The sequence below is a fragment of the Aulostomus chinensis genome, chromosome 3 (assembly GCF_037954235.1).
Source record: "Aulostomus chinensis isolate RoL2024-O1b breed Wild chromosome 3, RoL_Achi_v1.0, whole genome shotgun sequence".
NCBI lineage: Eukaryota > Metazoa > Chordata > Actinopteri > Syngnathiformes > Aulostomidae > Aulostomus > Aulostomus chinensis.
The window spans coordinates 5,648,606-5,664,498 of NC_141322.1; the positions used below are offsets into that span (position 1 = coordinate 5,648,606).

A 15,893-nucleotide genomic window follows, 5' to 3' on the forward strand; every position below is an offset into this window, starting at 1 on the left:
CCAGGTGAGACGACCTGTGTTTATAAGAGAAGCCTGGAAGCAACACACTCTTCGCAGAACAAGCATCAGTTACCAGGTGAGTCTCACATGAACCTCAGCTCCGTGTCTTTTGTCATTTACATTTGCTGGCAAAATGCTGATCGTGCGTATTTTTTCCCCTCTACTCCAGATTTACACAGAAGTGGAACACAAAATGAGATTACTTTTACTTTTTGCAGGTAAGATTTCAGTATTTTCTCTTTTTCTGTTTTGCTTTGATATATTATATGTAGTATTATCAGTCTTTCTACAAGTATTTACTTCCATAAAAGACTAGAAGTTTTCGGTGTGCAGGTTTAATATCCAGCAGTAGCTGATTTTCATTTTCAGCTTGCATGCTTCCTGGTCATGATGGCACATGTTGACAGTGTTGTTATCCCTCAAAGTATTCCAGGAGTCTCTCCTGGTATTTACACTGACTGCTGTCATGGATCTCTCTTCTTTTTTCTTTTACAGTTTTTCTGTTTTCAAACTGTAAAATGTATAGATATAATCTCCAGAGAGGTACAGTTCTGGGTATTCTAGCTAGTATGTGAGGTTTCCTTTTATTGTAAGTACATCTTCTGCTTTGTTTTTTTTCGCTCCTTCTTATGGGTTGTCTCAAAAAAGCATAAAATATGGCAACTGGACGAACCTCGTGTGAATAGAAGACGTTTCGCCTCTCATCCAAGAGGCTTCTTCAGTTCTGAATCCTGGTGGGGAACATCAGCTATATATCTACCAGGAGGGTGGTGGCAAAAAACAAAAAACAACTGGTCATACGACCCAAAACCAATGATTCGTTTCTGTTCCAGCGGGTGGTGTGAATCAAACAGGAGGTACTTATCCGTGTGGGTGCCTGGCATTTCTAGATTGCATAGTAAGCATTGAAACTAATGGGGAACTCAACATTGGTGTCTAATGGAAACCCCAGGAAACAGTTCCCCATTAGTTTCTTCAAACTTGTGGTTATCCTAACTGGGCTTTTATCAAAACCGCTAGAAAGCCCAGGGGAGATACGAAAGACGAGGGCCACAGGAAGAGAAACAATATTGTCATCCCCTATGTGGCAGGAGTCTCAGAGAAACTCAGGAGGATCTTTAACACCCACCAGATCCCAGTACATTTCAAGCCCAGCAACACTCTGAGGCAGAAGCTTGTGCATCCCAAGGACAAAATTCCGAGGGAGAAACAAAGCAACGTAGTGTACGCAGTGCAGTGCAATGAGGAATGCTCTTATTTGTACATTGGGGAAACTAAGCAGCCACTACACAAACGCATGGCACAACACAGAAGAGCCACCACCACAGGCCAGGACTCAGTGGTCCACCTCCATCTCAAGGAGAAGGGGCACTCCTTTGATGACCACAAGGTACGCGTTCTAGCCAGAGAAGACAGGTGGTTTGAGAGAGGTGTGAAGGAAGCCATTCATGTCAAACTAGAACGGCCATCTTTGAATAGAGGAGGAGGCCTCAGACATCACTTGTCTCCCACTTACAATGCTGTGCTTGGATCCCTCCCAAGGAGGAGCAGCCGTCGTTCTCACCTGCAGCCAGGTGACCCAACGACCCTCCCGAGAGGGCTGGGAGAGGTAACGACAGCCCAGCCAGGCCAACGACTCACACTAACACCTGACGATTCATTGGTTTCGGGTTGGTTTTCAGGCAAACGACTCTCACTAACACCTGATGAGTCATTGGTTTTGGGTCGTACGACCAGTTGTTTTTTGTTTTTTGCCACCACCCTCCTGGTAGATATATAGCTGATGTTCCCCACCAGGATTCAGAACTGAAGAAGCCTCTTGGATGAGGGGCGAAACGTCTTCTACTCACACGAGGTTCGTCCAGTTGCCATATTTTATGCTTTTTTGAGACTTACCATGACCTGGATGACTGAGAATATCCACAGATACATTCTTATGGGTTCTTTTCTTAAACATGATACCGTAAGAGGAAATAGGAAGAAAGGGGGAAATTTACCTCAAACATGTATCTGACAAAAGACCCACAAAATTATGGATACCTGGTGATATATCTGCAAGGCTTCATGTCTGTCAGAAAGACTGAATCAGCTGTTAAGTCATTGAATGAACCAGTTCTATCTATGCACGTACGAGTGTGTGACTATGCTTTTTTGTGCTCTTGCGGCAAGACAACAAATTTCCTTACTTACTCATGTACATTTTTCCTTTAAAGAAACCGACAGAACTCAGTCGGATTTCAGGATGCTGAGGGCAAAATCTATGCCGCAGCATTATCTGAAACGGAGCACATCATCTTTTTAAACTGGCCCCGAAAGGGCAACATCATTTTAAAAGTGTCAAGTGGGTGGGAGGGAAGCATCAGATAAATAATACAGTAAATTAGCTGCTGGACCCACCTGAGTCCCACCTGAAGAAGCCTCAGGTTTATGTGAAGAAGCAGGTCGGCCCTCTCATGTGCAGCACATCTCTTAATAATTACGTAGCATTTTAAACCTGAGGTTGTTGTTTTTTTAAGCTCACGCTTTTTTGTTTTTTTAAGCTTTTTAAGAAAGTATTAATACTCACATGCTGTGTATCAAAAGTGTTATTCTTGTTGTTTTTTTAAGACATGTGGAAGTAGGAAGTGAGATTATAATACCAACCCCACCTTTAACGGTCAGTGTCATCCCCCTGCCCAGAATTTCAAACTTTGTACTAAATTCAGACTCCAGAGAAAAATTTTAATGCTTTAAAATGAAATCAAGTACAAAAAAAAAACACCTCAATGGAATTTAAACACATTTCAGGACTAAATTTTGAGTCAAATTCAAGATTCCAACAAATTTTTTTTGAATCAGACAAAAATCCTCTTGTCTCATGTTGTCAATTTGCTGTAGTGGAATACAATTCTTTAATTCAGTCATTCTTTTTTCTTACATGCAAAATAAATAAAATATCAGAAGAACACAACTCAACTGTACATTCAAAAATTAAAAAAAAAGAAAAGAAGAAGAGCAGGAAGTAGAAGTAGAGCTGCCACCAGATCTGTCTGTCCCTCCTTGTGTTTGATCATCAAGGGTTGATAAATTTCAGTATTGATTATTAGTTGGTACATATCAATAGTGGGATATTACTGATAGACATTCTACAGGTCAGAAGGGCAAGGTCTAGGAACTGTGTGTGTGTGTGTGTGTGTGTGTGTGTGTGTGTGTGTGTGTGTGTATGATATAGTAATTGTACCTTGTACAGTATAGTTACAAAGCAGTGTACTTTTTTCCCCTGGACAGCCATGGCTGCAGCATCACAGGCCCAGACTGACTGCTCTCGGGGGGCCTGTTACCCACCCAGCGGTGACCTGCTCCTGGGAAGGTCTAACCAGCTCCACGCGTCATCCACCTGCGGCATGACTGGCTCCGAGGTCTACTGTACCCCATACCAACAGGTACGAGCACCGTTACAGCAGGGCCAGGATCCTCTGAGAGATTGCAGTACAGTTTATGTCACTTGATAATTAAAATTTAATTTTGTAAACCTGGAGTACCAGTGCGTATCTTCAAATCTGACGATTCATCTCGAGGGGGGGGGGGGGGGGGTTAAAGGTACTGGCAGTTGTGCAAGGTCTACATCTGTGGTAAAATACTGATACTGAGCCATGTCATTCAAGCCAAGCAGACATGCAGTCAGAGTCTCAGCCAACTGTGGAGTCCAGGTCCACGCCATGTCTTGATGGGCTTTACACCATCAGGAGGTGAGCGAGCGGTGCAAAGGTCATGGTGATCAGGCAGACGTGCAGGATAGAGGCTGTGGTGGTTTTGGCTGGACTATTGTCTGGTTCCAGTGCCAGAACCTCATGTTGCAACTGTACTCTTTGACCGCCATCTTGCCACACCAGCATTCTGCAAAACCTCTCAGCAGACCACCTGAGCGCTTACTCAGCACAAACCTCCCTTTACAGCATGTCCTGCTGATTTTGAAATTAGAGCTCCACGCCAAAGTTCACTTGTTGCTTTGTTCTTTTATCTCTTCATTTCAGAGAAAATATGTGATATTTGCTTTGTTTCTGAAAACAAACCAACTTTTCTGTTTTCAAGAATCATTCAGAGGCCCGTTTTCAGGAACAAGTGAAAGTCGAATACTCTCGTTACAAGTCACTGTGGAAAACTGGCGTGGTGTCAATGCCTTGGTTAAGGTCTGGATAAGCCAGGCACATCTCAGTCTGCGATTGGGTTGCGTAACCTTCATTCCTTCCACTGTGTGTGTGTGTGTGTGTGTGTGCGCGCGCGCCTGCGCTGTGTTGAGGCTGCCTCAGGGAAGAGATAACTGTGTTGGGCGTGGACTCCGGCCCTCTCCCTCTCTCCATTTGATCGACAAAATATATACTTTTTTTTTTACTTTGTTCTTTTTCCTCACCTGAGCCACACCTAAACCAGACAGGGAGGGGCAGGAGCAGACACACACGCATGCATGACTACCAGGAAAGACAAACACGACCTCCAAGTCATCATGAACTCGTCAGAGCTTGTTGGTTATGAATCACCGAGCAGCTGAAATAATGTATGACTGATTTGGCTTGTGGCTTTGTTACCATGTACTAAAATGATTAGATGGTGATGTGGTTATGAATGTGTGACATTTATAACATTTCCATAAAAGCCTCTGTAATACACGTGGATTTGTGACAAAGCGCACCATCGATCTGACCATTGAATAGATCCCGTTTATTTCATAATCAATAGTTTTGTCATTTTCCTGTAACTATTGCTCATTTTAAAGTAAATTCTTTTTTCTGCTCTATTTGAACAAAATCAAGTGAATTTGTTTAAAGGAATATAATTAGCAAAAAAATGGCTAAATTATGAAAGAATTAGGGGGGAAAAAATCACCCCTTGAAACTGTATCACAAAAAGAAATACTTTTCCTCTCCAAAAGTTTTTTTTCATCGTTTTTTTGTACTTGGGGAGGCAGAAGGGCTGAGATGGAGTTCCTCCGACACAAATGTGTTTTCAGTTACAGGAAGCTGCTGCATGTTTATTATGTTGCAGGCTACATTAGAAATGCCGGACAAACACATTTTTTAGGATCATCAGCATTAAAACAATTCAGTTTCCATCGACCGTGAAGTCCCTGCAGGCACTTCTGCACACAAACATTTTGTTTATTTTACTAATCAGATAGTAATGTTTGGTGCAGTCTTTCTACCCTGCAGAAAATTGCTTGTTCAGGTCTTGTAACACTCTGCTGGCAGCGACTACATGCAAACAGTGTGTGTTTGATGTGACACAATATGGTGCCAAAAGCTGTATCCTTGGAAGAAAAAAAAAGCCTCCACGTTGAATCACTTTTCACCTGTTTAGCAGGTAGTACACAGATGAGTGGACAAGAAGAATCTCGCTGTCACGCTATAAAGGGGTGACAGAGGTGAAGCAGTGATTGAAAAATGAGATTGTCAGGCCTGAGTGTGTGAGAGAGTTAAATATATGTCACCTGAGATACGATAAAACTTCTTGACGATGAAAATTAATGAAAATTGGATGTATGGAGTGTGCGGGCGAGGCCTCGTAGCGAATCCAATGCAGTTATTATAGCAGAGGTCAGAGCAGGATGGCTGCGTTTTGTGGGTTGAAGGATTGCGGAGGAGAGTGTCAAAGTTTATCAGCTGGGATTTACTTGACCGACGAGGCTGTGACCCACAGCAGTGATGAAACCATTTGATCAATTAAATTAAAATATATATTACATTACTTTCTATTTTTCCTGTATTATTCATAAAATTTACTATTTGCCAAAAAAAAAGCACACAATGCAACAACTGATCCAGTTGTTTGTCCTTACGAGTTGTTTTTTTTTTTTTTTGTTCTCTTAGTGGCCAAGTCAACCTGTATTTGAGCAGTCCTGACAGGCAGCTTGTCGATGGCGACTAAACTGAGCAATCTCTGAGCTATCGTACTAACACTGCTAATGATAACATCCCTGTACTGTTCTCTGATTTTGTAGCATGTTGAACCAAAAGCCTTAAAGGAATCAGGATGTTTGAGGGTCTGTAACATGGCATAAAGATTTGCAATATGGTGGCCACTGTGAGTCCTCGGTGGTTACTTTCGCTAACATGGAATCATGCAGGAGAAAGGATGAGATATAAATTTATCTTTAGGCTTCTTTTGACTAAAAGCTAATCAGATTGTTACATTATATTTTGGATTATTGTAGAAAATAAACTCTGTGGTTAATTCCATTTGATGAGACCTACACTTGTCCAGCTAGATCATCGTCACTCCTGAACACTATTTTGATGATTTTTGAAGAGTAAAGTCAGCTAGCACAAAGCTAACATAAGGCTATGAACAAACTGCACCATGGACATCAAACTTCAGCATCACCACAACTAAGCTTTATTTTTTTCTGAATTATGAGATCTTTTGTCCTGCAAATCCCTCCCAGTCCGCATGGATATAATAACACTGCTCTCTTTGTCTTTGCTCTCTGTCAGTGCAGCTTTATCATTCTGCTGCTACTGTTTGTGTCTACGAGTAACAACAATTCCTTCACTGGAGCTCAGATATTACTTTCATTCGTTAAGACTCAATGAAGGTTCTATGATAGTTCTCTCAGACGTGTTCATCATGTAGTTTCTTTGTTTCTTTGGGAAAGAGGTAACGATCCTCAGAGCTGTGAGCTGGAGCACGTAGCTGGGTGAGAATCACCAAGTTTTATGTTGTAACAATTACCAACCCAGAGAGAACTTTTGCCTACAGGGAGAGCAGCCATGTCCAGAGTGCCAGCACACAAGCGGTTGGGGGGGGCAACTAAATATTGACTTGGCTGGTGAGAGCAGGGTTCCAGCCCAGAGTGCTATTCACAAACACACTGAGCTTCTTCATTAAGAGCACATATCTCATCAGAGGTGGAAAAACAGCTGCATCATTGGACATTTTAATGGAACCTGACACCCAAAAGTGATTTGACCGACTCAGTAGTCAATAGACACTCACCTTTTGGATGAATAATTCCTTTAAAGCTGTATTAGACATCCACAATCGTTAAGTTGACAGAATTTTGTCCAGAAATGTGTAAGTTTGATAAATTTAAGTTGGAGAATTTTTCTGTTTGATCACGTCAGACTTTATATAGGTTATGATGATCCAACCAAAGCGAGGTCAAACTCAAAGTAGGACAACAATGTTTATATCCTGTCTTGATGTTAACTGGGACAAAGTGGCACATTGATTTTCTGCTGTGACTCAACATTTTTACCTTGATCAACATTTAGAAGTCGATCCTGAAAAACACTCAACTCTCACAGAATACATTCGTGCAGTATTATAAGTGTCACTCTGCAGGAATTCAGTTAAAGATTTAGTTCTTTATTTTTGTTTTTTTGTGTTTTTTCTTCTCAGAGGAGGATGAAGTGCTGCCCATGTGACTCCACAAACCCAAATGGTCCGCTGGCCCATACCGTCAAGGAAGTCCTGTCAAGTGCTGCACCAGACAGGTGGTGGCAGTCCAGGAAAGGTGGGCAAAGACAGACATTTGAGGAGGGAATTTTAAGCTTTTTTTGATGGTCAGTAGCGATTACCAGGGAGGAAAGAGAGTTTCAGTGAAGCTCCCCTGGACAGTTTTTTTTTTGGGGGGGGGGTGGTTGGGAAACTGAAATTCTTGAAGTATAAAGACAGAAATATATCGGTCAGACCTTCTGCCCAGCGGGCTGCTAACATCGTCAGACATGCGGCACGATGAAGACTGTGACATCTGACCCTCAAACACCAGGTCTGACGTAGAATACTGACAACAGCTTTGAAGGCAAACTCTAATCCTGCTGTGCACTGATAATGAGGACCACCCACCATCTTTGCATACAAACACAGACATACCAGACTTACACATTTAGCAATGCACTCGTAAATAAACGAGGAATTAAAGCTGCATTGGAAAACTTTTACACCTCCTGGTCAGTAGGTGTCTCCCTCACTCTTGTTGTGCTAAAATTGGTTACCCGGTGGACACAACTAACCACGAAAGGAGGAGGAGTGGTGATGTGACAGACAATATAAACATAGAGAAATAATCTACCAAACACAAATTTCCTTACTTTTTATCCGTTGTAACTGTGTTTCTGGCAATAAATCTTAAACTGTTTATTTCTCTATTAAATGGTGCCACATTTGTAAGGAACATGTATTTGTGGGATGAGCAGCAGATCTGAGTATGTGGGTTGTGCCCGTGAAAAACTTGCAAGATCTTCCCTGCCAATGCCAAACAGATTATTTTGATGTTGAGATTCTGCAACCAGTGGAAATCCCACATCTCCACAGCGTGGGACTGAACTCTATCCTCCAAGATGACAACGCTGAACACCTGTGGGATCAGCCTGGGTGTGCTGTTCATGCCAGGGTGACCAACGGAACTGCGTTTACTGGTTGAAGAATGAGATGCCATCCTACAGCAGTGTGTAACCAGGCTGGTGACCAGCATGAGGAGGAGGTGCCAGGCTGTTGTGGCTGTGCGTGTCTCTTCCACACACTACTGAGGCTCCTGTTTGTTCAGTGGATAAATTGTTAAATTGCCAGTATGTCTTGTTTCTTCAAACTTCAATCATCCCATCCAGCTAATACCAAACAAGAGTCCGTGGTAAAACAAGCTGTTTGGCATTGGCAGAGAAGATTTGACAAATTTCTCATGGGTGCAACCCACACACTCAGCTTTGTTGCTCATCCCACAAATACATGTTCCTTACAAATGTGGCACCATCTAAAAGGGAACTACACAGGCTTTCCAACGGGATAACGTATTGCCGAGAAGCTCTGTTACTTTAAGAAATGGTCTACGAAACACAAATTTCCTAACTGTTTGTGCTATGTTTCTGTGGTCGATCTCATTGTGTTACATTTCCTGATGTTACACACACCAACAGTGACAACATGGACCTGTCAGGGAGTTGCTACTTTGAGCTTTTGCATTTGTTAGTAAGCAAACGTTAGCTTATCTGTCCAGGAGAAAAGTGGCCACTTCAGTGTGGCTTTTCAGAACCTTTTGGTCTTTCAGCTTTGACCGGAGTAGAACTGCTGAACCAGCACTGACCCTCGTCTTGCTCCTTTGTATTAGAGATGGATAACCGAATGCAGACTTGCGCTACTCAGGTGTTTTTTTTCGGCTGATCTAACGTGATATTAACATGTTTCTGCTATAGGAATATTAATATTGTGAACATTTTGGAACAGGTTCTAAAAAGTTCTGTGGATGTTTTTTTTTTAATTATTTGCTTTCGTCACATTGTTGTGTTTTTGCAGCTTTAAATATATTTAAACACAAGTAGCCCTTTTCATTACGTTAATTTTTTAAATTTTTATTTATTAATGTAATGTTTCCGTTCTCTATGTAATTCTATCACTTTTGTAAAATCCACTGCGCTTGTCTGAGAGGAATGTACCTGATGGGAACGTTCTGTTTGTCCTGCAGAGGTGACCCCTGTCACTCTTCAGCTGGACCTCAACAACCTGTACCAGCTGGACAACCTGGTCCTGGACTTCAAGGTAAGAGATAGTCTGCTTCGAAAACGTATTGGTTGGAAAAATAATTAAGGCTGCACGGTGGTGCAGTGGTCAGCACTGTGGCCTCCCAGCAAGAAGGTTCTGGGTTTGAGTCCCGGCTGGAGCACGGGGTCTTTCTGTGTGGAGTCTGCATGTTCTCCCCGTGCCTGCATGGGTTCTCTCTGGTACTCCACAGTCCAAAGACATGTAATTGGGGACCAGGTTAATCCAGACTCTAAATTGACCGTAGGCGTGGCTGGGAGAGCCAATGGTTGTCTGTCTCTATGTGTTGGCCCTGCCATGGACTGGTGACCTGTCCAGGGTGAACCCCGCCTCTCACCTGTAGCCGTTGGGATAGGCTCCAGCCCCCCTGTGACCCTTAAGTGGAAGAAAATGGATCGATTGAAAAAAATATTTAATTTTAGGCTTATTTTTTTACATCCACAATTCCAAACTTTGTTATTATATTCTTGTGTATTTCTGAATGGTGCCTGCTCATGTCTGTAGGGTCCTCGTCCCAGTGCCATGGTCATCGAGAGGACTCTAGATAATGGCAGGACATGGCAGCCGGCTCTCTACTTGGCTACAGACTGTCAAGAATCATTTCCTGGAGTCCCCACAGCAACACCTCTGACCCTGGACCGCACATACTGCTACACTCTGCCCCCCACTGGAGGAAACCCATATCAAGACCACACAGTAAGAACACCTCTGCTGAGTGTGCTTCAGCCTGTTGTCAGTCTTCGTCAGCCACTCATTATAGCCTCATTTTTTAAATTTAAATAAATTTATTATGATGACTATGAGCAGCAGATGTGTTTACGCAGTTGACCAACTTCTTTAGTACAACCGAGGTGTCGAGCAGAAACCAGACATTTGGCTGGAATCAAATTCCAGAAAAGTGTTTCATGATCAACACTTTTCTTTTTTCTTGCTTGTGTCAAAAAATCATTTTTAACAGTTAATTTCAAATGTACTCATTACGCCGTCTGAGTGGAAATACTCCACAAAGTGGTTGAAGATGATGCAAATCAATATATAAAAAGAGGGTGATGAATTGTTAAGAGTGGTTCGCACAATCAGAACAAAACTTTCTGTGACGCTAACAACAATAATATAAATGCAGTTTATCTTCTCTTTTTCAGATCCAGTTCAGTCCTTTGCGTCAGTATGCTTATGCTCCAGTTCCTGACAGCCGAAAGATTGAAGGTAAGTCTCTGTCAGGAATCTTGACCGGTGGAATGTACAGCCACTGGCCACTGTCTGACAGCTGTCCCCCCCCACAGATGTGTCTGGCCTAACGGGGCTGAGGGTGAAGCTGACTGAGCTGGGCGATGTTCCTCGTCTACCAGGCCGAACTCTCAGTAGGTTTTATGCCCTGAAGGAGTTTAAGGTGATGGGCAGCTGCATGTGCCATGGGCACGCCAACCGATGTCTTCCCCCGACCTACAACAACCCTGCGTCCAACACCGTCCAGGTTTGATTGACATGTTCATGAACTATTTTTAGTTTCTAGGTCATCAGGGTGATATAAACTTGTGTTAACTTGAAAACACTGTTGTTTTTTTTCCCCCGATCCCATCCTGAGTCAAGCAGCAGTTGACGTGTGCCCTCTTAATGCTTCCCTGCAGGTGAACCCTCAGTGTGACTGCCAGCACAACACCGCCGGTGTCAACTGTGAGCGCTGCGACGACCTCTACAACGATCTGCCCTGGAGACCTGCAGAGGAGAGCAACACTCACACATGCAAACGTAGGACTACTGCTGATCTGGTGACAGACACAGATGCTCATTTCAGTCGCCTGAATCAATAGAATCAGTTTCAGACTGGCCCGTAAACCTTTGCTTTAGATGCTTTTGCTTGAATGTTTTTGAAATGGAGAAAATCAAAAAGTCTACATGCATACAATCTAGCTCTTCTCTACACGCACTAACCCTTCTGCCTTCTCCTCAGGCTGTGAGTGCAACAACCACGCCCAGCGCTGTCATTTTGACCCGGCGGTGTACGAGGCCAGTGGTCGACGGAGTGGGGGTGTGTGTGAGGGTTGCCAGCACCACACCACAGGACCCAAGTGTGACCAGTGCGCCCCCGGATATCAGCCGAACCCCCGTAGCCGGATGGATCAATCTGATGCTTGCACACGTAAGTCAAGCAAAGTTATGCCCTGCACAAGCTTTTATCTTCAGCTAAGGACAAAACCATTTAAATTGTGATATACCGATCAAAAAATATTAATATATTGAATAATAATCAGTTGAAAGGAGCCTGCTGCCGGATTCACCAATCTGTTCTTAAGAAAGATCTTAAGATGTAAAATTAAGAAGTTCTAAAGAGAGTTCTTAAGTGCAATTCCTCAATATCTTCTTAGGAACAGCCCCACTACTTAAGAATTTCTTTATTTTTCCTACTTACGAACTTCTTAAAATACGTCACGAGTGTATGCTGCATCGCACGCACCGCAACGAACGCTGACGTCAGCGTCATCAGTTAACAATGGAGAGGGAGAAAAACAGGAGCTGGAGGTGATGTTGGAAGAAATTAATTCAAGGAAAAAACTACTACTTGGGAAAATTGATAATATGGGAGTTACTGCTGAAAACAAGACGAGGGGGTGGGCCAAAGTGGCTGAGGCGGTCTCAGCGTTGGGAGGGATGCTGAGAGACGGGCAAGGGGTGAACAAAAATGTGATCTTAGAGGCTCACCTTGTCACTGAAGCAATTTAAGACAGGTCTGGGTTGTCTGAAACTTAAGAACTTAAGAATAATTAAGAACTTTGATTTCAAGGATACCATTTTTTTCCTTAAGTACTTTCCTAAGACGAAAGATATGAAAAAAGTTGTGAAAATATTTAAGAACCTTTTTTGAGAATATCACTTTTCCTCTATTTCCTTCTTAAGACTGAATTTAAGAAAAAAGTGACACTTAAGAAGTTCTTTTTTTTTCTTAAGAAGGTTTTGTGAATCCGTCCCCTGGTCTATAATACTGTGTGAGTTCTTGTTTACTACTTGTTATCTAATGTTTGTGTGCTGTTGTGTTGTTGTCAGGTTGTGTCTGCAGTGCTGACGGGACAATTAACGGGGGCCAGTGTGATGACAGCTCAGGCTCCTGTCAGTGTAAAGCCAACGTGGAGGGCCCCCGCTGTGACCGCTGTAAGGCAGGCTACTACGGCCTGAGTGCCTCCAACCCTCTGGGCTGCTCCAGTGAGTCACCTTCACTTCACCTTGACTTTACTCGTCTCACTTAACCTCCATTACTGAGCTTCTGCTCATCCACATCTGTGCGTGTTAGCTGATATGTTTGCGCCTCGTTATGGACAGTTTTCTGTAGGGTTAGATTAAATCAGAGGGTGCCGGGGCTTTGGTTGCACTCTAATCTAGTTTTTTAATTTCTCTGAAACTGTCAATCATTCTGTCACAGAATATCTTGATTGTTGCCTTTGATGGTAGTGTAATGTAAAATATTCCATTTTCTGTATTGCTGACCCTGTAATATTCCTGTAATTTTGCATTTTTGTGTAGAATTTCATCCAGCCGTCTGGTGAATCTGATCAAACTCTCATTTTTCTCCTGTTTCCTCAGAGTGTTCCTGTTCTCCAGACGGGTCACTGTCAGAAGTTTGCGACCCCGTGACCGGCCAGTGTCTCTGTCGTTTCCACTTCCACGGGCAGACCTGTGACGTGTGTGCTAGAGGCTACTGGCAGCCATCCCTGTCAGGACGCTGTGAGTCCTGCAGCTGTGACCCGACTAATTCCCTCAGCGACAGCTGTGACCAGGTACGAGCTCCTTCCGCCTCACCCTTGCTGATCTTCACACAGTTAGTGTGGGACAGAGGCAAAGGCTGCAGCACAATGCATAAATGACGCAAAATACGATTTCCAAAAATATTAGTGAGTGTCTGAATTTGAGAAAATGTGGTTAATAAATGTAAATTAGACGGCACATTCCAAATTTCTGCAGATTGCTCACAGTAACTACAATCTAATTACAACATTCAAACAAACAGTCTCATAAAGCTCATCGGAAGCATTTAAAATTCAATTTATTAGTCAAATTATGACTCTGCAACACAAGGAGAATTTTATCTCTGGAGTGTGATAGAGTTTGATGTAGGCATAAAGACGTGGCTTTTAAACCTGGTAAGTCATTTCATTGTTAGGCTGTGCAGGATTTCTTCTCCCTCTAGTTAAACCACAGGATCTTACACTGTCAGCACTGTCACTGCTACTTTAATCTGAGCCAAGAATCCATACAAGGATTTATCCTTGATGTGTATTTATATTAATCAATTTCTGTTTAATTTTTTTCCCAGTTGACAGGTCAGTGTCAGTGCAGGCCTGGCTTTGGAGGCCGAACATGTTCCGGGTGCCCAGACAACACATTTGGAGACCCTCTCATGGGCTGCAAGCGTGAGTCAGCTCTCCTAAATAATTCAGTTATTGTTTATCTGTAACATTGTAGAAATGGTCTTATTTAATTTTCAATTTGATCGTACTGGATTACCCCATTCCAGAGAAGGTGTGTTGCGGAATTTTCAGAAGGTTTTGCCTCAAGAAACCTTTGATACACTGCTGTAAAAAAAAAAAAAAAAATTAGTCCGGTCAAATGCCAAAATAATAATTTCATGAAATGTAATATGTTTAGATTTGTGCTTTAAACTTTTGCGCTGCATTACTTTATAACTAATCCAAAGAAAACAAGCTCCACACTTACCACTGCAAGAATTTCCTGGATTTGAATTTTCACAGTTGCACTTATTCACCATTTTAGTGGATACGATTTGTATTATTTCAAACCCAGTGATTTTCAAAGTGAGAAATGATAATTATTATGTTATGATTTCTATTACTTGAAAGACTAGTCACAAACACACGTCATATTCTGTTTCAGGCTCACACCTCACACAACACGATGGTCAGCCTGATCAGGGAAATGGAGTTGAATCATTTCATACAGACTATGGCATCATTTGTTAATGTCTCAACAGATGCTGTGACTCTGAAACTTACTGTCCTTGAGAAGTAGCTCACTAACTAACTAACTAACGAACTAACTCAAAACAGCATTTATATGTTAGTCTTGAATTGGGATCCTTTGGTGTCTTCCCCCTCAGCATGCCGGTGCAACACTGAAGGAACCCTTCCTGAAGTTTGTGACAAGACGTCAGGACAATGTTTGTGTCGGCTGGGTGTCACCGGGGCTCGCTGTGACTCGTGTTCTCGAGGATACTGTGACTCCTTCCCTGCATGTGAGTCGTGTCCCTCCTGCTTCTTCACCTTGGACACCCGGCGCCAGGCCCTCACTTTGGCCCTGAAGAAACTCTCCCCAAGTTTCCCCCCTCATCCAGGAAGCACTGGTGAACCTGAAAACCTTGAGCCTCGCATCCATGTCCTGGAGGCCAAACTGAACCAGATTCGGAACTCCGTCCCCCTTCCGCCCAGCATCATCAAAGATGTTGATGATGCTCTGTCCAAGCTGAACAAATTCAGGTGAGGGGGGACTGCAGGTGGAGCCCACATCTGCTTGTTTCACTCGCCATCCTTTAACAAAACTTCCCTCACTGTTGACGATGTTTTTTTCTGATACTGGGTTTTGATTTGGTTTAGGTTATGTCTGTGTTTTTGTGTCGTTGTTTTCTTATTAATAGTTTTTCTGCATATGATTGTTGTACGTAGATACAAAAACATCACTATGCATACTTTCACATTGATGGCATCCTAAAGCTGAGCTTCATAGTTACAAAGGGTATGTTTGATTCCGTCAGGAGTGCAACAACCAAGTAAACTCACTCATTTGTCTCACAGGGACCAAGTGGACAAAGTTAGCGACGACCTTTCACCCCTGGTGAAAAAACCTGGTCTGGGGTCAGAGCTGGACAAACTGCAAGATCTGCTGGACAAACTCCGCGTGGACTATAACATCAAGAAAGATGCCATGAAGAACACCATCAATACCAATGATGCAGGTCAGAGACAGACGCTCCGCTCATTACAACACTGTCACAACACACTCTCAAGTGGCTCTTACTCACTTGAACTTACAATCCCCTCATGAGAATGAAACTGTGACTACTAAAACACCTCAGCGTCTCCACCAACTTTTCAAATTTCCCATTCTGACGTGATGATCCCGTAAATTAAGCTCATGCTGAGTGTTTCCCTTTTTCAGGAGCGATCAAAACAATCAAGAATGCCTATGATGAGTCGACAGACGCAAAAAAGAAGGTAGACGACAGTGAAGACACAGTGAAGGAGTCAGCTGATATCAGAGAGGATACGTTAGACCGTCTGAACGAAGTACAGCCGGGCAACACCAGAGATCTGGACAAGCTAAACAACAGCATGGCTTCGGGACCGGACCTCACTCCTGTTGCCAAGCAGGTAGGCACAGTG

General features: G+C 43.0%; 1 protein-coding gene across 1 annotated transcript in view; it reads left to right on the plus strand.

Moving 5' to 3' along the window:
• The window catches only part of lamb3 (laminin subunit beta 3), a 19,080-nt gene continuing 3,187 nt past the window's right edge, over window positions 1-15,893 (plus strand). Inside the window, exons 1-16 of the mRNA XM_086198318.1 lie at window positions 1-76; window positions 170-218; window positions 3,268-3,422; window positions 7,375-7,489; window positions 9,434-9,507; window positions 10,012-10,203; window positions 10,650-10,713; window positions 10,791-10,981; window positions 11,136-11,256; window positions 11,459-11,647; window positions 12,550-12,705; window positions 13,084-13,277; window positions 13,814-13,910; window positions 14,615-14,990; window positions 15,306-15,466; window positions 15,670-15,881. Of these exons, the coding sequence (XP_086054444.1) occupies window positions 194-218; window positions 3,268-3,422; window positions 7,375-7,489; window positions 9,434-9,507; window positions 10,012-10,203; window positions 10,650-10,713; window positions 10,791-10,981; window positions 11,136-11,256; window positions 11,459-11,647; window positions 12,550-12,705; window positions 13,084-13,277; window positions 13,814-13,910; window positions 14,615-14,990; window positions 15,306-15,466; window positions 15,670-15,881 (2,322 nt within the window). The 5' untranslated portion in view covers window positions 1-76; window positions 170-193. The remainder of the gene's footprint in view (window positions 77-169; window positions 219-3,267; window positions 3,423-7,374; window positions 7,490-9,433; window positions 9,508-10,011; window positions 10,204-10,649; window positions 10,714-10,790; window positions 10,982-11,135; window positions 11,257-11,458; window positions 11,648-12,549; window positions 12,706-13,083; window positions 13,278-13,813; window positions 13,911-14,614; window positions 14,991-15,305; window positions 15,467-15,669; window positions 15,882-15,893) is intronic.